This window comes from Temnothorax nylanderi, unplaced genomic scaffold (assembly GCF_030848795.1).
Source record: "Temnothorax nylanderi isolate EJ_2023f unplaced genomic scaffold, tnyl_v1.0 TNYL_tig0206_pilon, whole genome shotgun sequence".
NCBI classification, from domain to species: domain Eukaryota; kingdom Metazoa; phylum Arthropoda; class Insecta; order Hymenoptera; family Formicidae; genus Temnothorax; species Temnothorax nylanderi.
The window spans coordinates 257,630-284,013 of NW_027249268.1; the positions used below are offsets into that span (position 1 = coordinate 257,630).

At 39.9% G+C, this 26,384-nt stretch overlaps 4 protein-coding genes across 9 annotated transcripts in view; 3 read left to right on the forward strand and 1 right to left on the reverse strand.

Moving 5' to 3' along the window:
- The first annotated feature begins 4,878 nt into the window (after positions 1-4,878).
- Positions 4,879-8,682, forward strand: LOC139779030 (uncharacterized). Of its 2 annotated transcripts, none has more exons than XM_071717222.1 (8): positions 4,879-5,358; positions 5,759-6,138; positions 6,234-6,537; positions 6,722-6,955; positions 7,066-7,322; positions 7,425-7,636; positions 7,717-8,102; positions 8,172-8,682. In XM_071717222.1, the coding sequence occupies exons 2-4, from the start codon at positions 6,121-6,123 to the stop codon at positions 6,913-6,915; spliced, it is 516 nt and encodes a 171-aa protein (XP_071573323.1). In that variant the 5' UTR covers positions 4,879-5,358; positions 5,759-6,120; the 3' UTR covers positions 6,916-6,955; positions 7,066-7,322; positions 7,425-7,636; positions 7,717-8,102; positions 8,172-8,682. The 2 variants fall into 2 exon arrangements, with proteins under 2 accessions (XP_071573323.1, XP_071573324.1); XM_071717223.1 differs by lacking the exon at positions 4,879-5,358 and adding an exon at positions 5,628-5,645.
- Positions 6,981-8,210, forward strand: LOC139779047 (GTPase-activating protein and VPS9 domain-containing protein 1-like). Its single transcript, XM_071717259.1, has 5 exons — positions 6,981-6,985; positions 7,281-7,322; positions 7,425-7,636; positions 7,717-8,102; positions 8,172-8,210. The coding sequence occupies exons 1-5, from the start codon at positions 6,981-6,983 to the stop codon at positions 8,208-8,210; spliced, it is 684 nt and encodes a 227-aa protein (XP_071573360.1).
- A 1,441-nt stretch (positions 8,683-10,123) lies between the features above and the next one.
- On the forward strand, positions 10,124-12,402 carry LOC139779029 (WD repeat-containing protein SL1-17). 2 transcript variants are annotated; one of them, XM_071717221.1, is made up of 8 exons: positions 10,124-10,421; positions 10,542-10,651; positions 10,717-10,886; positions 10,958-11,196; positions 11,259-11,352; positions 11,431-11,524; positions 12,012-12,183; positions 12,243-12,402. In XM_071717221.1, the coding sequence occupies exons 1-8, from the start codon at positions 10,419-10,421 to the stop codon at positions 12,282-12,284; spliced, it is 924 nt and encodes a 307-aa protein (XP_071573322.1). In that variant the 5' UTR covers positions 10,124-10,418; the 3' UTR covers positions 12,285-12,402. The 2 variants fall into 2 exon arrangements, with proteins under 2 accessions (XP_071573322.1, XP_071573320.1); XM_071717219.1 differs by having other exon boundaries at positions 10,131-10,421; positions 12,265-12,402.
- Positions 12,403-12,483: 81 nt separating this feature from the next.
- The window catches only part of LOC139779028 (uncharacterized), a 45,963-nt gene continuing 32,062 nt past the window's right edge, over positions 12,484-26,384 (reverse strand). For all 4 annotated transcript variants that reach the window (XM_071717216.1, XM_071717217.1, XM_071717215.1 and 1 more), the window contains 8 exons: positions 24,235-24,651; positions 22,649-22,843; positions 19,599-22,345; positions 19,376-19,467; positions 19,192-19,296; positions 19,029-19,104; positions 18,690-18,951; positions 12,484-18,583 (listed from right to left, as the gene is read on the reverse strand). In XM_071717216.1, coding sequence (XP_071573317.1) covers positions 14,315-18,583; positions 18,690-18,951; positions 19,029-19,104; positions 19,192-19,296; positions 19,376-19,467; positions 19,599-22,345; positions 22,649-22,843; positions 24,235-24,651 — 8,163 coding nt within the window. In that variant the 3' untranslated portion in view covers positions 12,484-14,314. The remainder of the gene's footprint in view (positions 18,584-18,689; positions 18,952-19,028; positions 19,105-19,191; positions 19,297-19,375; positions 19,468-19,598; positions 22,346-22,648; positions 22,844-24,234; positions 24,652-26,384) is intronic.

A 26,384-nucleotide genomic window follows, 5' to 3' on the forward strand; every position in this document is an offset into this window, starting at 1 on the left:
ACACTACCGACCTCTGTCGGGTTGCTTAGCTGCGAGTCCGTATTTTATTTATTATAAATTTTTTAAGAGCCAAAATGGAAAATCCGGCTATGTACCGGGTTGCGGTTGATCTTACTGATTAAAACGAGCATAAGTTTAATGAGATTCGTTAATTAATTTGGCTAAAATTTGGGAAAAACCGTTTCTAAGTAGCTTTTCAGGCTTGCAATGAAAAAAATGTAAAAATAGCCGCGTTCAGCAGACACAACTGTTGAGTTCGTCTTATAACACTCTGCGTTGATTGGTTGGTTCTAAAAGTAAGAGCCAATCACGTTCGATTGCTACTCAGCGGCTTGGTCTGCTGAACGCGCCCATTCCTTTCTCTCCTATGTATGTAATTTACATGCACCCATTTATTCCTCTCTCTCTCTCTCTCTCTCTCTCTCTCTCTCTCTCTCTCTCTCTCCTCTCTCTCTCTCTCTCTCTCTCTCTCTCTCTCTCTCTCTCTCTCTCTCTCTCTCTCTCTCTCTCTCTCTCTCTCTCTCTCTCTCTCTCTCTCTCTCTCTCTCTCTCTGTCTCTCTCTCTTTCTCTCTCTCCCTCTCTCCATCCCTGTCCCTCTCTCTCTTAGTATACTGGATAACGTATTAGTATGGTAAAATCAGGATTTTTTGGAAGTGTGGTGTTAGGATTCTAGGGTATATTTGAAGAAAGAAAAACGGTAATGTTATTTAGGACAAGAAACTGTATTTATTATTTCGTTGATAAAATGTTGGGAAATATAAACGAAAATACATATATAAAATTATTTTTTTTATTGTTACTGTCGAAAGTAAATAATATTACATAAAACCAGTAATGCAATTGAACATAGATATACATACACACGCACACGCATACGCATACGCACATACATATTATTTTTATTATTTTTTCTGTGGGCCCCAGGCCCCGTCCACGATGACGATATCACGGACATGAGACGTCTCCAGGATCATGCTCCGATTACTTTGTACTAACAATAAGAATAATTCTGCATAAACTTTTTTTACTTTGTGCCTTTATATCATATGTATTTTTCAAGCAAAGTGCATTTGCAGAATTTATGCGATGGAAGATGTATACACACACACACACACACACACACACACACACACACACACACACACACACACACACACACACACATGTGTGTTTATATATGTATACATATATCTTCCATCGCGTAAATTCTGCAAATGAACTTTGCTTGAAAAATACATATGATATAAAGGCACAAAAGAAATTTATGCAGAATTATTCTTAGTACAAAGTAATCGGAGCACGATTCTGGAGACGTCCCGTGTCCGCGATATTGTCATCGTGGACGAGGCTCCGGGCCTAGAGAAAAAATAATCGTACTAACGATAGACCCCCGATATTGTCGTACAAAATGTATGTCTACCTATCCCACTATCCCTAGCTTCTTCTCCTCTGTATATTATAATGAAAAAAACGTATCCAACTGAAAAAGGCCCGTTTAGCGACATAGGAAGCCGATGCCAGTCTCACGCGAAAAGCGAACGTCGAATTTATAACACAATGGCTGCGTTCGGGAAGCGCGCTATTAGCGCTATTGCATCATTCTATCTTTATCGTTCATCAGGTGTAAAACAAGGATAAAATAAGCAAATAGCACTAATAGTGTCTTCCCGAACGCACCCAATAAATTAGTATTTAGCATCTCGAATTTCTATCAAGAAACGAGACAGGTCATTTTTTTGTTTTCTAACCGAATTTCACTAATATCTAAACGTCAGAAACGCACGTGGTCCGAGTTAGCACAGTCCGACAGATTTCTTCCTATAGACGGCATAGTTGCCAAAATATATTTCATGCATGAAAAGAAAATTAATCTGCAAAAATCAAATAATATTATGAGCGCGAAAAATATACACGAAGAATTTATTTTAAGAATCAGAAAGATTAAAAAAACGCGACAAAGTTTTTTCCCTCCGGATGAAATTCCAACGTGCGCTTCTAAGGTCAACGTGCATCCTTTGCTAAACGAATGAATTCATACACATTTTGCTGCCAGATTTTTATTGACGTGATACAGACGGGTGTACATCTGAGCCTCAATAAAACGCGACCCTTAGGAAAATTTACTTAAAAAAACTTAAAATAAACTAGAAAGTTTACCAAAGAAATTACTATTGATAAACTATTGATAAACTAGAAGTGATTTCGAACCAAACTTTAAGTATTTCTATAATATACTTTAAAGGTTACTTTAAGTTAACTCATGCAATTACTATTAATCACCCCAAAAAAAATATTCTGTCATTTAGTGGCTTCCGCTTGATTTTAGAGGATTTTCCTCTGAAATACGGTCTCAAGAAGATATTTTAAAATCTAGAGGAATATCCTCTAACCATGAGACACTAGACTTAAGATTGCAGTCCTCTTAATACTAGAGGACACTGATTTCCGATATTCACCCGGAATAAAAAAAAATTATTTATTTCGAAATTTTATTACTATTTTATAACTAAATTTGTTTCTTAAGATGCAGTCTATAATTATAAATATTTTCTCGTATTTGAAAAACACACTTACCTTGGTGGGATTCGAACTCGGGACCTCTGGATCGTGAGCCAACTGCCTTACGTGATAGACTACTTCTTAATTTGATGTAAGTGTTATATATAGTCTACATATGTCATAACCAGCAAATATATAATTTTTCAAAAATCATCTTAAGAAACAAATTCAGTTTAAAAAGAGTAATAAAATTTTGAATTGGATATATATGGTATAATATTTCTTAATGTCTCGTGTGGTGCAAGTGTGGTGAAAAAGGGAACTTGTCTTTTTAAGTATACTGTTGAAACAACACGCATAAGTTAAAATCAGCTTTAAGTATTACCTTTATAAAAAGTAAAGTTAAAGTATATTTATAAGTATTACGTTTGTTAAAAGTAAATTTAAAGTATATTTGCGACTTGCTTATAAAGTTTTTATTGAGGTTAATAACTTAAAGAAAACTTTACGTTCGGCTGTCAGTATACTATTAGTATACTATTATTACGGCTAGTATACTTTATAATACTTTAAAATACTTTAAGTAACTTTAAAGAACTTTAAGTAAATTTTCCTAAGGGGAGTAATCGTAAATCAATTATGCGAAAGATATTAGATCTTATATTCGTCAATAAAGTTATAAAATCCGCAAACAATGCGAAAATTTGCGCATAGTCCCTCGTGATCAAATATAAATGCATCGCGTCGCTTCGCTAATGATCGGATAAACACTCTCGAAAACGCAACAAAATATTTGCTCCACGAAATAAGCTCGCACAAATCGCATCTGACAAAACTGAAATTTAACAATTATATATAAAATCAAAAGCTATAAATTATAGTTTTTTGTTTTGAACAAGAGAAGTTGAGACACGTAGCGATAAAATTGAATGAATTCTCAACACAATAAAAATAAGTTTAATAATTTTCTTTTCTACGGTTTTCGTTTCCTTTTTAAGAAATAAAGATGTTAAAAAAAATCAATACAAAGTAATATGTTACAAAAGTTTCTCTTGGTGTAAATTTTCAAAAGGAGGAAAGCAAGTTTGAAAGAATAATATGATAAATCAACATTCTCTGAATACATATTAGAAACCATTTTTTTATATACAATTTCTTTTTTATTATCTGGTACATCTTTTTTCTAATTAGACTGATTGCTAATATATCTTTTAATATGCATAAAAATATATATTTAAATTCTTAGTGCTTCTGCATGATAGTGCAATAATTTCAGATTTTTTGCCATCACCTATTACTTCAGACTATCAATCTTACTGAAAAGGAACCTGCGTAGATTTAAACAAATAATGGAGAATTATGAATAATATGAGGTTTCCAACGCTGAGCTTTTTATGTAAACTCTTTCAAAGGATCTATCCATTCTTGATGGGGTAAAATAATAACTTCTATAACAAATGCAATAAATATTAAATTTATAGTATTGATTTATATAATTAATTTTATTCTGTCTTTATATAGAAAAATATACACTCAGTCTTAGCATCAGAGTAGAGGGTAACGCAGCTGATGAACAGTATAGATATAATAACAAACTGAATAAAAATCTTATTAATATCATTATGTTATAATAATTAAGATTTTTATTCAGTTTGTTATCTATACTGTTCATCAGCTGCGTTACCCTCTACTCTGATGCTAAGACTGAGTGTATATTTTTCTATGTATAAGGACAGAATAAAATTAGTTATATAAATCAATACTATAAATTTAATATTTATTGCATTTGTTATAGAAGTTATTATTTTACCCCATCAATAATGGATAGATCCTTTGAAAGAGTTTTACATCATTCATTTACATTACAAGAAAAAAATTATTTGAGGTGCAAGAGATGCAGTAAATTGCCAAGTCTAATAAGTACCCGCGTCAATACATACTATGTATACTAATTCACATTCTCAATTATGCTACTGTTATTATTTGTCATCAGACAATTATAAACATACACATAATAATTAGATACATATTATATATATATACGCACATGTGTGCATAAGAATATATGTAATTTATAAAAAGCGGGTGCTTATCAGCCTTGATACGTTACTGCCTTCTGCTACGGACGGCCAGAAAGCATTTTCAGGTTCAGGCCGTATTGCTAAAGAATCCATAGACGCGGCAACGCCGCGCGGCGTTGCCGCGTCTATAGCATATGTCTCTCTACCGTGCGTCCGTGTGAGCAATTCAGTGGGTTGTGTACGTGTACGGACATACACCACTTCATAGAACCTGAAATTAGTTGGTAACACTGAAACCGGAGTTTCGCGTTGTCACCACGCGAGGTCTCCACCTCCCGTAACTTAGCCGGTCAACTTCGACTTTATTAATTTTTTTTTTTTTAATCGTTTGTTGGTCGTTTGTTGGTGATTGTTGGCCTAATTACAACGTTTGTTGGTTCTTAATTGTTTTTTAAATTAAAAAAGAAAAATTAGCCTTAAGTTAGCCGGAAAAATTTTATTTTTAATTTAAAAAAAGCCTAATCGATGCGTAATTGTTTGCTGATGATTGTTGGTCTAATTTTAGCGTTTGTTGGTTTATTATTAGTCTTAAAAACGAAAAAAAACGAAAAATTATCTCACATTAAAGTAATCGAAGATTGGTTTATTTGCCTTCGACTTAAGGTTTATTTCTATCAATTTAAGGCTAACATCTATAAAACTGGCTATGAATACGGGCCTTAACATCGGCAGAAAATCATTCGTATGTATTTAGCCGGAAATGAACGTCTTTTTAAAGAATCTCTATATGAAATCGTTTGTATTTCGTATGAAGACTTTTGAAGTGCAATTGAAAAGGTTTGTGAGTCATTCGTTTAATTGTAATTAATTATTTATTTTTACACCATGCATTTAGCCGAAATAGATAAATTAATAAAAGTTTTTATATGGAATCGTTTGTATTTTGTATGAAGAGTTATGAAGTGTGATTAAAAAGGTTTGTGAGTCACCCAGATAATTTTAATTAAATATTTATAAACTCGGTAATTATATATAGCCGAAATATAGATTTTTAGTTATTCATGTTAAAAGAAAAAGGCGCTAGTGTTCCCTAAGGTCCGTCTGCAGTCAGAATTAATATAAACGTTTTAAAAATTATTTTATACTGAAATAAATAAATATACAGGCTATAATAAGCCTGTAGCTATAAGCGATAGTTGCTAATTAAGTTTGTCACTCATATATTTCCATCTTGCAGAGGACCTCCGTAACGAGATCAAAGATGTACCAGTTGTGCAGGGTGAAGAGGTTATCTCAAACGCCCTGCCATAGCCCAAGAGCGACTCAAATGTCATTACCGCTGAGAAGTACTTCTTGCCATTTGAGTTAGCATGTCAGAGCAAGTCACCGCGGATTGTGATGACACAGCACTGGACTGCCTGCAGAAGTTAATCGCATATGGCCATCTCACTGGCAATGTGCCTGATTCAACGGAGCCTAACAAGCTGCTGATTGTGCGCATTGTCGAGACAATTTGCGGTTGCTTCACCGGTCTACAGACCGATGAGGGTGTGCAGCTGCAGATTATTAAAGCTTTGCTGACTGTAATGACAAGCCAGCATGTGGAGATACACGAGGGTACGGTATTGTTAACAATTCGTACTGTTTACAACGTTTACTTGGCATCGCGCAACCTGATGAATCAAACAACAGCCCATGCGACTCTCACGTAGATGATCAACGTGTTCTTCGCGCGAATGGAGACTCAGGCGGAGGAAGAGAATGTGAGGCTTGATGGGGAACATCAGCAGAAGGGTTCTGTCATAGCAAACGGCAAAACTGAAGCCAAGCTAAGTCCAGAGAATGCTCCTGGTAAATTAAAATTGTCATTGAGAAATCGTAGAGGTAAAGCAATCCGCGTGACGGACGACAGATGTTTCGATCGAGAAGCTGGTGGCGACGGCGTCGATGTGTGCAGGCACAGATTACGCAAGATTATGTTGGAAGATGTAACATCATCCGGTAATGTCGCGGGCGGTAAGATATTAATAAATAACTATTAACAATTATCGTATATTATTTTGTTACAATATAAACGGTTTCTGTTTTAATAGTTCTGTAGAATCGAATCGAAGATAAATCGGAAAGTAATGTTAAAAAAAAGGAAAAGTTTTCCTGCAAGTTTTAGACAGTAATAAATTGTTCTTTTGATTAATTTCAGATACTACCGATGATATATTAGCGAAATACAGAAGAAAGCCAAGCGCAGCTAGCGATACAGCCTCGGTCGAAAGCAATCAGTCCCGTACAAAAGAGGTGGAAGACGAAAGACTTTCAATCGATCCGAATAATGTAGAACTCTCTTATGCTTTTGCGGATGCTAAAAGAAAATTACGTATAGTACTTAGTACTTAGCACTGCTGACCTTCAACACATTCCATGGAATACTTCAGAGGTATTTATTGTATTATTTTTTAATCATGGCGTACAAAACAAAGTGTGATTTTTTTATGGATTACTTAATTACTTAATGTTCAAATATTGGCATATAAAATTTTATTACAGAGACATTGTTGGTCGCAGAAAGAAAACGAACTGGTTGCGTTTTTACAACTACAATTGGCAGAAGCTATAAACCTGCAGGATAGGGCATTAATAGCTCATCTTCATGAAACTTTACGTTGCGTGCGTCTATTTAATGACAATGGATGTAGAAAGCTCTTCAAATCACTTCGAGAGGATTATCAAAAACGATCTCCTTATATCGCATATTTAATCAGATGTCGTCAAGGATTGCTGTCGACATTAGCTCACTTAGATAGGTACTGTTTATATATAAATATCATCTTTGTATGTAATGTATAAGTAAATGTAAAATATGTTTAAATGTAAGATGTTAATCGTTTAATAATAATATTTTCCAGATTATGCGTGCGAGTTAAGTGCGATCAGGATGCTATCAATAATCATCTTGTATCCGTTTGTGTGAGGGTATTTTTGGAAAAAAAGGAGGCTTTCCTCCTGCGTTTCTGCGAAGAGTTTAAAAAGCTTACGCTAGCTGACGAGAAACAGGATCTCGTGGATAATTTTCTAGGAAAGGTCCACGCGGAAATGGACAACGATCCGATCTGGCAATGTACATGAATATAATTATTTATCTCGCAATTGATCTTAGCGGAGTGCTCAGAGACGTCTGAACTTACTTCTTACTTTCAGCGGCGAGCGCCAACCAGTTAGATTTGGCGAGAGTTGTGGTGGAAAGAACCGTCATGGCACGGGTATACCACAATGCGCTCTATCTAAATGAAGATGGAGATGTATATAGGGACCAGCTTCTTCAGGATCACATAAAAAAGTTGGCGAAAGTCGTAACTCCAAATCACAAGGACCTACGCATTCCAAATGTTTATCATTACGAATGTTCCTGGTCATGGGCGCAGGCTGAATTGGCTGTGATATCGGCGTATAAGACTCCTAGGGATAAGTTGCAGTGTGTATTTCGTTGCGCGACTACCATCATGAATCTCCTCTCCATGGCGTCGGAAAGAGGCATACCTGCTGCCGACGATCTGACTCCCGTGCTGGTCTATGTCATAATCAAGGTATGCGATTGAAAAGAGAATATGTGATTTTAGCAAGAAGAGTGATTGTTAACGTGTGCTTAATTTCAGACTAATCCGCCGTCGTTGTATCGACTGTTCAATATGTAGACAGCTTTTACGGGAATCGATTGGAGGGAGAGGAACAATATTGGTGGACGCAGTTCTGCGCCGCGATCGAGTTTATTAAGACAATGGATTAACAGTTTCTCAAGAGTATCACGATAAATAAGATTAGATTCGATGCTGGTGATAATGTAGAAATGTATCATAATCATAATTTGACGATTTCATAAAGAAGAAGATATTGATCTTGTGTAAAGCTAGCTGAACAGTTTTATGCTTCCAGTATCTTGATTAAAATTCTTAAATAGCCTCTTAAATAGTCTGTTAGTTCTTTCGCACGTTATTATGTAACATTAGCAAAGACTGAATATACGTAAAGTGTGGCTTTATTTTTATTTGTAACTCTATTGTACAATTTCGCAGGACATCGAAAAAAAAGAAACGTTTAGATATTCTATAATTTATGTGTAAACAATACAGAACTTATAGAGAATTGATAACCATTTAGCAGGATAAACTGTCTTGACGTACTCTTTCTACATGCGCACCTTCCCCAAGAGCCGAGACTCGAACCAGATCCTTGAAAAATATCGCCACTTTCGTAGAGCTTTTGTACAGTTTTACTCTAGGATTATGTATCAGGAATATCGCGAGAGAAAGAAAGACTTCGGAGATTTTTATCCGAATCGATCGACATAAAGAGAGCAGAGCATAGTAAAGAAGCTATAGCTTTCGAGAATTTGAACGCATAATACTTGTTAATACTATGAGCGAATTAGTTTACGTCACTCTGTCAAGCTTTAATATTAAATTACTAATAATATATCGATATCAGTAGTTTAATAATAATACATTTAAAAGCGTTCAATTTAAAAGCAGGGCAATCCTAATAAACGACTGTAAAAAAAATTCAAGATGGAACGCAATTAGCAACTATCGCTTATAGCTATACAGGCTTATAGCCTGTATATTTATTTATTTCAGTATAAAATAATTTTTAAAACGTTTATATTAATTCTGACTGCAGACGGACCTTCGGGAACACTAGCGCCTTCTTCTTTTAACATGAATAACTAAAAATCTATATTTCGGCTATATATAATTACCGAGTTTATAAATATTTAATTAAAATTATCTGGGTGACTCACAAACCTTTTTAATCACACTTCATAACTCTTCATACAAAATACAAACGATTCCATATAAAAACTTTTATTAATTTATCTATTTCGGCTAAATGCATGGTGTAAAAATAAATAATTAATTACAATTAAACGAATGACTCACAAACCTTTTCAATTGCACTTCAAAAGTCTTCATACGAAATACAAACGATTTCATATAGAGATTCTTTAAAAAGACGTTCATTTCCGGCTAAATACATACGAATGATTTTCTGCCGATGTTAAGGCCCGTATTCATAGCCAGTTTTATAGATGTTAGCCTTAAATTGATAGAAATAAACCTTAAGTCGTAGGCAAATAAACCAATCTTCGATTACTTTAATGTGAGATAATTTTTTGTTTTTTTTCGTTTTTAAGACTAATAATAAACCAACAAACGCTAAAATTAGACCAACAATCATCAGCAAACGATTACGCATCGATTAGGCTTTTTTTAAATTAAAAATAAAATTTTTCCGGCTAACTTAAGGCTAATTTTTCTTTTTTAATTTAAAAAAAAATTAAGAACCAACAAACGTTGTAATTAGGCCAACAATCACCAACAAACGACCAACAAACGATTAAAAAAAAAAAAAATTAATAAAGTCGAAGTTGACCGGCTAAGTTACGGGAGGTGAGGTCTCCAATATCAGTTCGGCCTTTGCTTTAGTTGACAGAGTTGACATTACCGACGTCGAGGAAGTTCGGCCTTAGCTTTAGCATCCCCTTAAAAATTTATAATAAATAAAATACGGACTCGCAGCGAGTCGCAGCTAAGCCAACCCGACAGAGGTCTCCACTCTTACTCCTGTCGACCCTTAAATCGGAACGACTTTCCCTGCGTTCGTTTTCTCCCAATTTCTCCCACTGGGAGCATGTACTATACTAAAAATATATAGGGTACGTTACGTATATTATAGATTTTTAATATAGTATATGTTCCCAGTGGAAGAAAACGAACGCAGGCTTTCTATGCAGTCTACGCGCTTCATGCGTAACTTGGAACGGATCTATATAAACATCGAAGAACGCTCATGAAGAGTTTACGTATTATATCTACTTGAATAAAAATTTATTTTTTGATAGTAAGATGGTGAGAATAAATCTGTCAATTTGTTTATTTCTATCAAATATCTATCTTAATAATAATATTAAAAAAATAACATCAAAATATCTGTCAACTATCGTTTTTCTATTCTGTTTTCTTTTTCAGTATTCTTTAATTCATAAAACAGAAAATGCCCATGAGGATAGTATATGGACTTGTGGATGGGGTTGTCCAAAGAGAAAGAGGGATATCCACCCGGATAATGAAGATTCACGGTAATTAAAAAGTTAACTTATAATTAGTAAAAAACTTTTATTTTAATTATTATATTACTTGACAGGGATTCTATACGATCTAATGAAGATGAGATTGCAGAATATCTTGTAACAGCTTCTGTGGACGATTCTGTGAAAGTATGGGAGCTAACGGATGGTGCTTTGAAGTTAAAACACAAATTAACTGGATATTCCTTGGGAGTCGTATCCATAGCTATTAGTTCGGATGGATCAAGTAATTGAATAGAAATATTAATTAAATGTATATTAATTGACTGATATTTATCTTTTATTCTTGATTTGTAGAATGTGCCTCAAGTTCGCTCGACTCTAGCCTGAAATTATGGGACTTGCATTCCGGTGATAAGCTATTGAGCATTGAAGTTGGCCCAGTAGATATTTGGACTTTGGTTTTCTCTCCTGACGATAAATTTATCGTATCTGGTAGTCATGCTGGTAAAATACATTTATATGGGACCGATAATGGTAAACAAGAACAGACATTAGATACAAGAGGTGGAAAATTTACATTAAGTGTTGCTTATGTAAGTAGATTGTATAAAAATCTATGATACATGTAACTTGTGTATAAGAGTGTGTGTTCCAGAGTCCAGATGGTAAATATATTGCAAGTGGTGCGATAGATGGTATTATTAATATCTTTGATGTTGCTTATGGAAAAGTTTTACGTACACTGGAAGGTAAATCCCCCTTTTCCCACACAAATATATTACAACATTACCAAGGTATAAATGTTCTATCAAGTTTATATTATTTAGGTCACGCGATGCCTATCAGGTCTTTATGTTTTTCACCCGACTCTCAGTTGCTTCTTACAGCATCTGATGATGGACATATGAAGCTGTATGATGTGTGAGTAAATTAGAAATTTAGAAATACATTACATGTATACTTCTCTCTTTCTCTCTTCTTGACACTATAGTTCAAACTAAGTTTTGATTCTGGAGAAATACGATTCTACATGAACTTTTGCTTCCTCTTGATTTTGTTGCAATTTCGTAGCAATTTTTCTGGGAAAGGATTGTTACCTCCCAATCTCCACTCTGGAGAATTGAGATTTTTTAAAAGCATATTTACTGTTTGAAGCTTGTCTCCAAGGGACAATACAGTACCACTTGTTCAGTTATTTTGGAATTAAATTCATGTTTCAAATAATTTGTTTTTATCATAGTGGAATACTTTCTCACTAAAAATTTTGTAGTGTTACATGCAGAATAGCATTTCTGGGATTAAACCCTCTTTTGGACAAACTATTGGTTCAGCATTGAGCATAAGTATATATATACTAGTTTTGCTAGAAACAAATTAGTATTAATGTTTCATATTCTTTTTTATTCAGTAAGGATGCGAATCTGGCAGGAACAATGTCGGGTCACGCTTCTTGGGTACTCGGCGTGGCTTTCTCACCAGACGGACAGCAATTTGCATCAAGTAGTTCCGATCATACAGTCAAGATCTGGGAATTAGCACAAAGACAATGTTTGCATACATTTCGTGAACATAAGGATCAGGTATGTCTTAAATTTTAAATAATTTCTGTTTAATATACAATCTTTTAAAATTTTAATAGATTTTTATAATTTTTATAATAGGTATGGTCAGTAAAGTATAATCCACAGCGAAATAACATAATTGCGTCAGTATCCGAGGATAAATCTATTAATTTATACGAATGTCCTATATACGACAAATAATTGCACCAAGGATCAATAAATATTTTTTATCTGCTACATCGTTTATTCTGTTTATTAGTTGCAAACAACCGATGACACATTTCTTTCGAGTTTAGATTATGATAAAGACGGGAGGGATATTCTTAGCTATAAATTTTATTGTACTGCAAGTAATAATGTACAAACTATAAAGATATCTGACAAATTTAAAAGGCGATATGTAACAAAAGTTATTCTTAAAACCTAGAGTGAAGTGAAAATAATGTTACAAAACAAGAAATTACAAGAATAGCCATGGTGTACAGACCAAATAACATAAAGATACCCTGATGTTTCCAAGTTGACGGAGTTAAATCTAATTAACTCGAACTGGAACAGGGTAAGATCGTTTACACACGAGACTTTTCGATTAAATTAATAAATATAATATATTCTAGCTCATGTGCCAAATGATCTTGTATGATGGTCGCGTGTGTCCCTACCAAGATGGCAGCCCGGTACCACACTAATTAGCCGCGCGTAGGCAATGCGCTTTCTCGTGAGCGCCTGGCCGCGCCGACTAAATATATAAACTTTGGGGAAAATGCTTATCGCCCTCATCGGCCGATTGACGCTACCACTAAGATCGCATTGGGCATATACTTGTGGAGTCACCATCGCGACTCGCAGAAAGTCACGCATGTCCTTAAAATCTCCTTCTGATAAGAGTTCGATGACAATTTAATTCTCACGCAGAAGGAAAATTGACATGATATAAAAGATAAGAGATCAAGGATAAAATTAAAAACAAAAGTAAAAATAATAAAGTTAAGAGATAATGGGTTATGAGATAAAAATAATAAAATAATTTTGCAGCTGCTCGTCTGCAATAAAGTCTTCGATGAAAGACAAAAATAATGTTAAATAATAATTAAACATATAGCATTTTGATCTCAGATCTATATCTGATTTCACTGATCTGTACACCCCTTTAGTAATACATTTACTTTCACGAAGGGGATCGATTTTGATAGACACTGCTTACAAGCAAAACAAATAGCCATAATACATGTAATATGTGACGAAAATAGACAACATATTGCCTGTAGACTAGAACTTAAGGTAATGCTTATAAAATTTTTGTCCCGTTATTGTAATGCTGTTTTTAGCCAACTACTTAGACCGCTCTATGTTTACAGTCGATATAAACGGTACTTCCTCATTATGATTAATTTTCGATCGAAGACGCTTATTCCAGATCTTCATCGCCTTACTTATCAGTCTTCAAAAAATAATTAGACTTTGTATCCGTTTGTGAGAGATGATACGAATCGATTAATATGAAGAAAATAAAATACAGATCGCCTCGTCTCCCCGATTTCTCAACCTCGAATACGAAGATGTATCACTAGCAATGTATCACCAGCACATCGTGCTACACATCGTACACAGGTTTAAACACGTGCTACTAAAACTTTCTACATCCTTCACTCACGTTATATATCGACATATATATATATACAAAATTGAATAAATAACCGATCAGAATCACCGCTACGCACTAAATTTTCGACTGGTTCTCTCTCTTTCAAACTCGGAATTATTCTAAATATCATGTATATATACAACAGACAAAATGGACAGGAATGGTCTTGAGATTTCCTATTAATATTTCACACGGTTCTGTCGTTATTGAAGAGGTTGGCATCGCGATGCGTATGAGATTATGGATATTACCATAATTATTTTTTATATTTTGGGTAAAATATTAAAGGACTTGTATGCGCTCCGAAGCATATACGCCGTACATAACAAAACATAAAGGAGGAAATGATTAAAATTATCTACTTAATGTAATGCATATCACATGTGACGAATGTGTGCAGGCAAATGTATTATAGCAAGCGAATATACACAATGACTAGCCAGGAACGAAGAGGTGGCGATTATTACAGAACTTATTCACGCTTTATTTAGAGGATTCGTCTCCTTATACCGTCGTTACCCGAGTGGACCCCGTGGCTATTTCCGCGTGGCAATCCGTCGTCTCGAATTTACCCTGATCCTCGTCCGATTTGGTTTTGGCCGCTTGTGGAATGTCTGGCTTTGGATTGTAATTGAAGGGCGGTACGATCGCCGAAGCTGGCGTCCGCATGCCGCTACCGCTGTTCTCCACTGCTGCCATCGTTGGGTCCACGCGGATGAAGGAACCAAGCCTGGATATTCTCTTGGTGGGATCCACTTCCGCCGCGAGATCGACGCTCGGTTGCTTCCTCATGGTCACCAGGATATCACCCAACTGCGTCATCTCCCGCTTGTATGTCTCGGAGGATTTCACCGGGATTTTGCAAGGTGCCTCGTGGGCATTCATGCCCGTCAAGTCGCAGGAGTTCCTGTATTTGGATCCGCCAAGTCCAACCTGTGTGCTTAAAACCGGCGGTCGGTTGGATTTGGATTTGTATGGCGACATATCACCGTCGCTGCTGTCCTCCTGAGAAATCCCCTCGAACGTGGAACTGCGGAACAGTCTGTACGCCGGCGGGTTATCGAACGTGACAGCTGCGGTTGCGGTGTCCACTTCGGTGGCGCTATTGGTGGGCCTTATCCATTGCCTGGTATCCGGCTTCTCGAAACGTTGCCTATTCTTGCTCTCCTCGACTTTTTTCCAAAGACTCGCAATCTTACTCGTTGCCTCCTTCGTCAACTTACGATTTTGTACGCTCATAGACGAATTAGAGACTATGCTGGAGTTGCTGTTAGATCGTTGTCCCAGTGGATCGACCCTCCGAACGGTCTTATCGTTCTGGAGCGCGTTACCGTTAAAGACTTTCGTTGGCACGCCTATTTTTTCCGATGATATTTTCTTCGACAGCATTAATAATCCTTTAGACGGTTGCATCTTTTCGGAGCTGTTGGCCGTCATCATTTTTGGCTGATACTCTTGATGTGTTTTCACGGAGATTTTGGATTTTCCCGCTGCCGGATATATTTTTGACGAAGCACCTTTGATCGGTTTGGCGATCTTGGTCTTTATCGGAGAAGCGGACGTAGAATGCACCGTCGGGGCATTCTCCACCTCCGGCTCATCCTTCGTAAAAGTTCCTTGACGCTCCAACAACTTAATCGGGACCTCTGGCGGTCTGCTGTCGTTCTGATAGTTAGATGAGCAAGCTGAGGGTGTACTGTGACGCTTAGTGGATTTCGTGAAAGTCAACATAGATCCCTTTTGAGGTACGGAGGCTCTCTTGGACACAGTCAAATTTCGTGTCTTCTTCTCTGCATCCGCGGAAGGTGATATCTTCTTCGGGCTTGTGTTAGACTTTGGAGAGTCTTTCGTAGAAATCGTCGTACTATTGTTACTCTGTCGCAATGTGGTGGCTCTAGTAGCTCTAACAATGGGCGAAGTGTTGCTGCGACCTATCGGTATCCCGCTGACAGGGTTCATTTGCTTCAACGGCGAAGATTGCGGAGTCGGCTTTCGTGTTATTGGGTTAGAGTAAAGCGCCTTTCTTCGTCCTCGAATAGCCTTCGGACTTTCCGGCTCAGATTTATCCGTCCCGTTGGAATCCGCGCTCGGATCTCGGCCTGGCATTCCCGGTTTGATTATCCGCGGCCTTTTCGTCTCCCTGGGTTCTTGTCTCTCATCGGCGCAATTGGACTCTTCGTCGCTGCCTGAATCAGCTGGGTGCGTCGAGCCCAGATTCTTGTAAGTAACTTCTACGTGTTCACCTTCTAATTCCTCACTGTCAATATTTGTCGTGGAAGTTTCGGCGTTGTGAACGTATTGCGTACCTATCAGCTTCTTTGAAAGCCCGTTAATGAAACACATTCTTAGATTACGATCTGACTCAGGATCATTCGACGCCAAAGTGATGGTCTCGCAACGCAGAATATCGTCTCCAGTCGAATCATTAGCTTTACTTGACTCGTTCAGAGTGTTCAGCACAATAGTGGCATTTTGTTCTAGCATGTTTTGAATTTCTTCCCGCGCGTATCCTTGCGCGCTTGCTTGTCCCTCTTCCGTCATGCCGATGCTCAAAGCGGGATTGCTCTCCTTGAAGATAGTTTCCGAATCGTTCAACGTCCTTGTGCGATATCTCTCCTTGTTCTTCTGCGAATCGCCGCGTTTTCTTCTCAAAGTCTTGCACATAGGCAACTTTGTGAGCGTAGGGATCGAGGATTTGATGGAGGACGTAGATTCCTGTTTCTCGACAGTATCTTCAATGGTCATCTTGTGCGCCGCTACGTCCTTAGTTTGGGCTACATTCAGATCCGGGAATGGATTCTCCAGCACTTGTGTCTGGAATCTCGCTCTATTCTCTTGTCTGCGTTGCTTTGGTGTCAATTTTGAGAAGGGAGAACACTTTCCGCGTGAAATTCTACCACCCACGGCATCGTTGACAATACCGTCTTGCCTCCGGCGTTCTTCCTCTTCCTTCTTGACAATCTCTGCGGCAATGGTATATGTCTTGTACCTCTCTTTCGCCAAGTTTCGTTTTTGCTTCGGGGTCAAGTAGCTCCTCGAGTGCGGTCGCCTCTTCGGCGTCGATTCCGCTGAGCTACTGACGCAATACTCGGACGAGATTGGAGTGGCCGCCTCATCGGTATCGTTCTCCGCTTCGTCGATCACTTCTGCCACGATCGAGTGCACTGCCTCATCGGTATGTAAATCCATATCTATGCATAGGGTGTCACTGCACATGGTGTCGGTAGTCGCCTCCATGGTGGACTCATCCATCTCAGTCACCTCGTTGAACAAGGACGGTGGATTGATATTCTCCAAGCATTCGCTCAGACTGTTACTCGCGCTACTCTGCATACCCTCAACATAACGCATGCATGTCATAGACAGTACATTGGCGACCGGCTTCAGCATCTCGAACACCACTGGGTCGCTGCCGGTTAAACTGTGCGAATCTTGCTCCTTCGAATCCGCGATCTCCGACGTGATGCTAGCCACACTCAACATGCTGTTCTCCATATCACCTACGTCCGGCAGTTCATCCATCGTGGACGGTGGTTTGACGTTTTCCAAGTGCGTGCTGGTGCATTCGTTTAGTAAATTTTCCAAACTAGTCGTGTGACTCTGGTTTTGGCCCAGGGCTCGCTTAGCTACTACGCCGATCGGCAAAGACTTTTTCCGCACGTTGCGAGGATCGTTGGAACTTCTCATCGGCGCCGGTGGCAACGACGTGGAATAACATCTGTCCCGGTTAATGAATGTTTCAGCAGTGTTGTCAGCAGTGCCAGCGTAGCTTGCCGTCAATGAAAGTAAACTTCCCATTGAAGACGGCGGTTTGATCGCTTCGAGGTCAATAGTCGTCAGATTCGTTGTTTCGAGCTCATTCTGATTGTTCGCCTCTGCATCCACCGCTTCCGCTAGCTTGATAGCCTCGCGCTGGATGATTTTCGACTCTGTCATGTTGATCTGCTCGTTGTTCTCCGATATGGTAGTGCGCTGATCTTCCTGCGCATCGCTGTTGAACGAAGCGACTAACGGTGCGCTCATGCTGATACTGGGGAAGGAAACGTCATTGGGCGAATCCTCATTCCACGTGTCGCACGTCAGACTTTGCTTCATCGTACCAGAGTCTCGTTCACGTATCGCTTCAGTTTGCTGAACCAACGTTGCTGTCAATCGATCTAACGAAGCGATCATAGCATCGGGATCTCTCTGCCGTCTATATGTATCTTCTTTTATATGCTTCTCCGCGCTGTCACGATGCAAAACATCCGAGGTCCTCACGATTTCGAAGGTTGCTTCCGGTTTTCCATTCATGTTACCGTCAATCTCGGTTTCATCGTTATTTCTTCCTTTTATGAAGTCTACTTGTTTGTTATATAACTCTAGCTGCGACTTAACGTAATCTGCGTTGCTTTGGTTGAAAGCGATATTGCCTTCAGACTTTATACCGGGTTGAATGCATAGTTCTAAAAGCGCATGTTCGGACTGCTCGACTGAGTCGATCGACTCGCTACTTTCGGAATCTTTTGATTGCTTCATAGATGATATATCCGCAAGCCGAACATCAGTTATTGCTTCTACTCTAATGGAGCCCTTTGGATCTGTGCTGCATTCATCAGTTACGATAAAATCATTAGAAATGTTTTTATCTAAGGATACATTAGATTTCTGTAATACAGATATTGCCCCTTCTGAGAAATTATTGCTGTGATTATTATCATTTACTGTTTTCATAGCCATAGTGTTACTTGATTTCTCATTATGCGTGTATTTGTCATTCACGTTTGTTGTTGCCTATGAACAAAATATTACCTTTTAAAAATATAATTAAAATAGATATTATATAAGATATAGATTGTTATAAAATTAATATTAAAAAATCAATCTGAAATATTCTTACCGTGATTGTTTCTAGCTGAATATTTCTTTTAGATAGTTTTTCGTTATTATCCTTCTCGTCTTCTCTATTCTTCTTTGTCAAAACGTTTTCAGCTGTGGTTCCATGAGATTCTGCATATTTTATATTAAACAATGAACTATTGGGCACTACAGTTCCTTTATGCTCCACTTGATCCAAAGCAAGATTAGTTTGATATCGAGTCAGATTAGTTTCTGATCGAGGAAGTTTTTCGAGATTATTTCCTACGAAGGAATGTCTATGCCTACGAAATAAAATAATCCTATGAAAATTGTAAAATAGCGAATAACGTAATTTCTACAATAATTATTAATATTTTACCGATTATTTTGCATTCCAATGTTAATACAAGCGGCTAATAAATCCTCGTCATCCTCGTCTCCGTCGCTAACTTGATCTATATATAGGTCACAAAAAATTGTTTGTGTTTACTGAATCATTACAGACTAATTTTCCACAGTTCTCGCGGAATTATAATACTTACATCCTGAATCGTTATTAGAAGTCTTTAAACCAGTGCTGCTAGATGAGAGTTCAATGTCACTCGCTGGTAAATTTGTATTTATTTTGCAATTATTTGACTTAGAGTCTGCAAATTTATGTTATTTGTGAAAAAGTCTATCTAAGTCATACAAAACGCTTGAGCTAAATAAAATGTTTTAGATTACCTTGACTATTAATCCTAGAGCTGGACTCCCCATCATGATCGTCATTATATTCAGAATTTCCTAATACCATCGAAATTGGCGTCGTTCTTACACTACGCAAATATGCAAATAATTATGTGTTAAAAAATATTCCAATTAAATATAACAATTCATTACTCAAATGCATTGATGCATTCTATATATAAAACATGAAATATTATGATTAATTAAAAAGCATAATTACCTTGAATGGCTTTGCATGCTTGCGTCTTCTCGATTGCCTTTGAGATGCTTGCTGCCCAAATTTTCCTCAAGGTACGGTAACGAACGATTCGCGCTCTCATCGTCCGTAAGATGTGTCACGTCTCGTAAATTCAAATCTGTTTCAGATTCGGTAAAGTCGTTCAGTTTTGGTACGTTTGTCAAGGACGACGCTTTGCATTCACCGGTGTCCTCCACATGCCTCGCCTTATATCGTTCCGGTAATTTCTTCGATGAGCTCCTTATACGGCTATCGTCCTGTAGATCGGAAGCGGAAGTGGCCCTGGACGAGTTCAGGGACGTCTCGCGTGGTGTTCCCTCTGTGTAGTAAGTTCTGACTGTGTCCTCATGCAGGAGTCCTTGACCATTGCCCGAAAAGAAATCGGAATGTTGTTTCTCGTCGTCTATAGTTTGCTCGCCGTAGCGCAGACTATAGTCGGTTGGTTGATCTAAATCCGTTTCGGCGTAATTGCCGAATAAATTATCGTCCGGACTGGGAACAATCGTTGCAGGTGATATTGTTTTCTGAATACTGTTTAGGGCAGTATCAATATCATGATGACGCAAAAGGACCTTCCTCGCACTTTCTTTTATAGGAGAAATGTCGGACAAATAGGAGGTCGGCTTCGAACTGTCGACGGTCGTGTTTGCGGTTGTTCGTCGATAATCCGATTTAACACGAACAGTCGCTTCGACCTCTTCGGAGACGCTAGACTGGCTACCAGCCTTAGACGAGGATGACACGCTCTGATCGATCAGAGACATGTTGTTCTCGATGGAAGAGTGCAACGAGGTCTGAGAGGGTTCTTGATTAGGCACTGCAGCCCATGATATGGTAGAATTTGTGCATCTCAGCTCGTTTATATCGAAAACGTCGGACGGTCCTAATTGTTCCGGTATTGCATTTTTGTAACGCAAGGTATATTTCCTTTCGGAGGAGGTGACTTTCGTGTCGCTACACACGCCGTTATTACCGAATCCGATAGTGGAATGCAACGATGAGGATTGTTGTTTGATCTGCGAGTCGGTAGGCGATATCCCGTTCAGAACATGACGATTTATTCGTTCAAACATCGTGTCGGAATGCGTACTTGTCACAGAACGCATCGAGTCTCTACTCTCACTCCTGGCGACTCCGTTGCATTTGGCGGTGGATGTGCTGGGTTGACTGTGCAACTGATAAGAACGCAGGCCCTGAGCACTGATGCCGAGGAGACTGTGATCGAGCTTGAATGTGAATTTGTCGTCTTTGTTAGTCGGCGACGTGCTCGGTTCGATATTGTCGCACGTTTCGGCCAGATTCTGGTCAATCTCCTGCTCCAGAGCCCGTTGCCTGCGGGCAACCAGGCTCGGCAAGGTCGACAGTCCCAGTCCGCGAGCGGTGGAGTCCAAGTGGACGAGATTGTTGCAGCCGGGTCTGGCACTCAATAGATTCTTCAAGGCCGCGCTAGAACCCATTGAGATCATTTTATGCTTGGAATGAACGAGACTACGCAGCATCGGCACGGCGCCTAGGTCCCAAAGGAGACGTTGATCCTGAGGACACCGCGCGGACAGGTTCCAGAGTGCTCCGCAGGCATTGCTGACCACCGTCAGACTGGGTGATCTCAGCTGCTGTAGGAGAACTTGCAAACAGCCTCTTTCTCTCACGATAGCTCGATAATCCTCTCGCACCGCCACGTGGCTCGATACATTTCTCAGAATACCGCCGGCGTTTTCGACGATCGCAAGCGTCTTAGATGGCGCCTTGTAACTTAGCATGTCCACGAGAAAGGCCAGCGCGCCGTCCACAGCGCAGATATCCACTTTGTTCGTGCTGCAGTGGGCCGACAAGTTCCACAGAGCGGACAGGATTGATTTGAGGGTGGATTCCTTGCGGCCTTCCATGGCGGCTTTCATCAAGCCTGTCACCGCACCCACTTCTCTCAGAGTCTGCTTGCTGCTGCTGTCGGCGCGCCAGGACAAATTCCTCAGGACGCTGGCCGTTACTTGCCTGAGATCGTCGCTGGGACTTTTCAGTTGCGAAACTAACGCCTTCATGAATTCTTTGAAGGAGCAGAGCAGCGCTTTATTATTGCCGTCACCGAAGGTCAAGTTGGTCAACGCCATTCCCGCGTACCGTCGCAACGTGATGCAGTTCTGATCGTCGCTCTCGCTGCCATGGGCCAAGTGATCCATCTCGATGAGTTCCGCGACCGCGTGGAGGCCGCCCAGCTGACACATCGCGTGGCGATGGGCCTCGTCGAAGGATAATTTCATAAGCGCGGCTATTGTCGCCGCGGGATGTCCCCTCTCGAGGTCATCCGCGGACTGATCCCGTTCCAGGGACATCCTCAGACTCTGACAATAGTCACGCAGCTGCTCGAGGAATCGAAGCACCCGCGCCTCCCGGCGACCGGCTCTTTCGTCGCTCTTGGCGTGCACCACGTTGTGCAACGCCTGCATAGCTCTGTCTCGAGTGTCAGGACTCTGTCCGGGCGCATGGATCAGTTGTACCAGTAATGGCAGGCATCCGGATTGTCTCATCACTAAGCAGCTGTCTATGGAGGTGCTCATAGAGAGCAGAGTCGTGCTCATATCATCTCGGCCGTTCTTCTCGAGCATACCCAGGAGATTGTACACCACGTCTACCTTGGCACCTAATCGTCGATGGCCCTGCAGCTCCGCGGAGTTAGCCCCGAGAACCGCGGAGTTCGACGACGATGAGAAACTCATCACGCTGGCCACATCCTACGTGCGGACATAGATTTTCGTGCAATGTTTTCATTTGTCCAGATAACACGCAAACAAATATCTAGAGAGATGTCCCGATTTCTCAGACTTTTCTTTAGATTGCTCTTTAAATTGGAATGCCCTTTTCAAGTCCGGCGTTATTTGAGATCTACATACGTCGAGTGTTTGAGAACCATTGTTCTCCCAAAACTACCGGATGTCCTTTTAATCATCAAAAAGACAGGCGGTGGTTTCGCACACCCTGTATGCGCACGAGAAACGGCATGAATCACAATACTCCGTTATAATCGTTCAACTTACATTGTGTGTAGCGAGTGATGTGCTCTGCTGAGTCGGAAAGCCAATCTGTTGATTAGCCCATACATCTCTTCTGATGGGCCACGTTCCGCGATACGAAGATGGTAGCCTGTGGCTAGGCAGAAAAACACTATCCTGCTTAGCTTCTTCCTCGCTGCTGCCATCCTCATTGTAATGTTTACTCCTCCTCAGGTAGAACTATAACATGAAAGTGATGAAAGATTTTTCCTCTTGATTTCTGATCTCATATCGCGCGCAAGAATAGATTTTTTTGCGACTTCATCGACGCGATCTTTTCTTTCGCGACGGTTCCTGTATCTTCAAGATCGATAAAACAATACGATACAGCCATTTTATGTTGATATATCGATGATGGTTCTTCTCGAAATATTTACTGGCGTGTATATATGATATAAAAAAATATTAATTTCAACCGCAAAATAATTTCATTTATCGACGTCTTAGCTTCGCTCAAACGTCCACGATTCAAACAAGATTTTTTTTACATCTGCGAATCGTCAATTCTCTCTGCGCTGGATAATAACATATACAAGAGGAAACGTGCCGCATCGCAGTTACAGCTTGAAATTTTCAACACGTGCGCAAGTGCGGATGAATAGGGAAGCGATGCAACACAGACGCATCGCGGAGGGTGACGACTTAAAGGGCTAGGCCCAGCGAAAGAGAAAGGACGGAGCGACCGCCGAGACTCGGGAGGGAGAGACGAAATGCGTGTATATGCGCGCCAAGAGGGAAAACGAACGAAAGAGAAGAGAACGCCGGTGGATGACAGTGGTGAGACAGAGACGAAAGTCGAGGGCTCCCCGTAAAATCAATACGGGATACGTTAGTGGAGGTGTATATACTCGTGCGCCACGAGCATAAGGCAATTCGTATGACAGTGGTTTTCAACCTTTGTTTCTCTCATGGAGACTTACTTTTGTCAGAAAAAAAAGAACACGCGCGACCTCAAGAAAAATTACATTGCGATTTGACGCAGTTCTAATTTCTTGTCATTGAAATTATATTCGGAAATATGATAACATTCGCGTGTGCGAAATACGTGCGGGGAAAATTAAACTGAAAGATTAACTTTGTCCGACTGAACGCTTATGATGCTATCATTGACTTTTGTTATCATTCTTTTGGTTCTAAACGATTGAAGACGTTCTATGTTTAGCATGAATCTTAATTGTTCTATAATTGAAATTTAGATTTATTTAATTTATAAATAAATGTTGCGAGACTAGCAAAGTCTAAACAAAACAATTTAATAAATTAAAAAGGACAACACTTCGTCTTGAGCACACTAATGGTGCATTGCTGGTCCAACGACAATGGATTAATATTGATGTAACAAACAATATACCACGTAAACTATTCTAGCTATACAATTCGAAATGATGCATAACAAACACTAACGTCACGTCGTGTCACGGCAACGAGCTTCACCCTTAAAAAACTCTTCACCAACGAATAAATTCAAAACACTTACATACGAATACAAATATACTCGGAATACTTTACGTACACGCTGTCACACACATAAAAAAGGAGCGTGCTCCGATAACAGACGAAAAAGATGCTACCTCGGGACTCGGCGTTGACGAGCGTCGTTCGTCCTCCTCCTTGGTCTCCGGCTCCATAGCATCCTCTTTGCTGGTCTCAGCGACGAGAGGAGAATCCAGATAAATACGCGGCGGCCTCGGCGCTGCGGCATCGGCGGCGGCGCCCTTCGCAGCGGCGCATCTCTGCGTGGCGGCGGCGGCGACGACGGGGTTGAACGACGCTGCTGCGGCGTCAGAGGCCGAGTCCAGCCTGCGCGATGCCAGGGGTGGCGGCGGCGACTGCCGTCCTCTCTGTGCGCTCCACGCGCCGGCGACGCCTTCCACCCCAATACCCGCCGCCGTCGCCGTCGCTGTCGCCGCCGCTACCGCCGACGAGCCGCACAACGACACGCGACCCTCCGTCGCGCGCAGTCTATCCCGGCGGGATTCCGCGTTCTCCTGAAAAAAAAAAAAAAAAAAAGAGAAAAAGGTGAATATGCGCATCAGCGCGGAAGCGAAAACGATGGTGAACCATAATATAGTGAGCACATAAGGAGAAAAGAGATTTTTCTGATCATTCCTGAAATTCGAAGCTCCATGAAAAAAAGGATCATTGCCAGAAATTAATTAATATATTACATATAAATCGGTGGAGTCTTTCTGTTATTTGAGAAATGGCGAATGGTAGAAATGGAAGGAGATTAGCATTCATTATCATACTTAAGCTGTAGCGCAATGCAATTAAACGCATCCGGCGCGCGCGTAATTAAGTGACTTGGTCTCGACAGGTTTATTCACCAATAAATCGTTTGATTTAACGCATCGTTTTGATTTCGATTGGCTTGTATCGTTCGCGCACAATCTCCTCTTCTCCTGTTGAGTAAAAGCGTGCAAGCGCAATAATGATCGAAATCGTTATTTAGTTCCTTCAGCATATAGAAGTGCTATTATAGGATGTATTTAAAATGCACCGTATGTTTGTGCCATATTTCAATCTTAAAGTCAAGGTCAAGGTAACGCTTTATAAATATATCGCTCTATTGTGTCAAGGTAACGAGGAATTCCCGATTGTAATTTATCATTAGAACAACTTTCGTATAAATAATAAATCGCGAAACAGCGATGACCCGCGATACGTGCATTGGCGCTGCACGCGATACACCGTGCACCGTTAATTAGCGCGTTGCTCATCGTGATGATTGCTTGCGGGGGCGAGACGTTTTAAGGCCATCGTACACAAAATGCATAGCTTAGCATAAGCGTAGCATAAGACTGCTAAACCAATGAGCATCCAGCATAAAGTTGCCATATCGATTTACATAAGATGTTCATTGGTCCAGCGGTCTTATGCTATGCTTATGCAGCCTATGCAATTTTGTGTGCGATAGCACTTATCGCGCCGCAGTTTTGCATTCCACGCCAACTGCCAGAGATCCTTCAACGCATGCGAAAGACATTTAATCCAAAGACCAATGACGTGTAGTCGTAATATATATGTCGCAGCCCTTTTGCGAAATCAGCCTTTTTGCAAAAAGGCTAGCCTGTTTGCAAAAAGCCGCCTTTTTACGAAAGCATTCATTAGTTCTCAATAAGACTGACACACTTTAGACTTTTTGCAAAAAGCCTAACTAGCACCAGCCTCATTGGTTAATGATGCACGTTCTGCAATGTGGCTAACAAGACGTCTAGCCTTTTTGCATACAGCCTGAAATCTCGTCCGATTGACGAAATATTGTTTTGGTAATTATACAGTTTAGGGGCCTCACCTCAAATATCGATAAAATTATGCTCAATCGACGCGTTTTTGCACGAAACGAAAGAATCTGGCAGAAAAAAGTTTCGCTCTGCCCCGCGACGCGAGATATTAAACGTTAAAGTTGACAGGAATCAGGTTGTGTGTGTGTGTGTGTGTGTGTGTTACCCCCAAACACCGAAATCGCTCAGTGAGCGAAAAAAACATCCACAACGCGTTGTGGACGGTGCTGATCATCCAAATACCGAAATAAGATATGTTTTCGGTGTGTGGGCGTTTTTATTATCCACAACGCGATGTGTGCATTTCAGAAACGTCCACGACGCGTTCTGCATAACTTGCATGTACTTTAAGTTATAAAGCGAGGTCCACGCTGCCTACCGGCGGAGGTGGGTAGTGACGCGCTTTAAAAGTACTTAAGGTGATGCTGGAGCCGTCT

Excerpts from the sequence above, each read along its gene's own strand:
- LOC139779030 (XM_071717222.1), top strand. Across the intron at positions 6,538-6,721 it reads ATCCGGTAATGTCGCGGGCG|ATACTACCGATGATATATTA; the intron begins GTAAGATATTAA and ends GATTAATTTCAG.
- LOC139779029 (XM_071717219.1), top strand. Across the intron at positions 11,353-11,430 it reads AGTTTTACGTACACTGGAAG|GTCACGCGATGCCTATCAGG; the intron begins GTAAATCCCCCT and ends TATATTATTTAG. Across the intron at positions 12,184-12,264 it reads TTCGTGAACATAAGGATCAG|GTATGGTCAGTAAAGTATAA; the intron begins GTATGTCTTAAA and ends TTTTTATAATAG.
- LOC139779047 (XM_071717259.1), top strand. Across the intron at positions 7,323-7,424 it reads ACATTAGCTCACTTAGATAG|ATTATGCGTGCGAGTTAAGT; the intron begins GTACTGTTTATA and ends AATATTTTCCAG. Across the intron at positions 8,103-8,171 it reads TGGTCTATGTCATAATCAAG|ACTAATCCGCCGTCGTTGTA; the intron begins GTATGCGATTGA and ends GCTTAATTTCAG.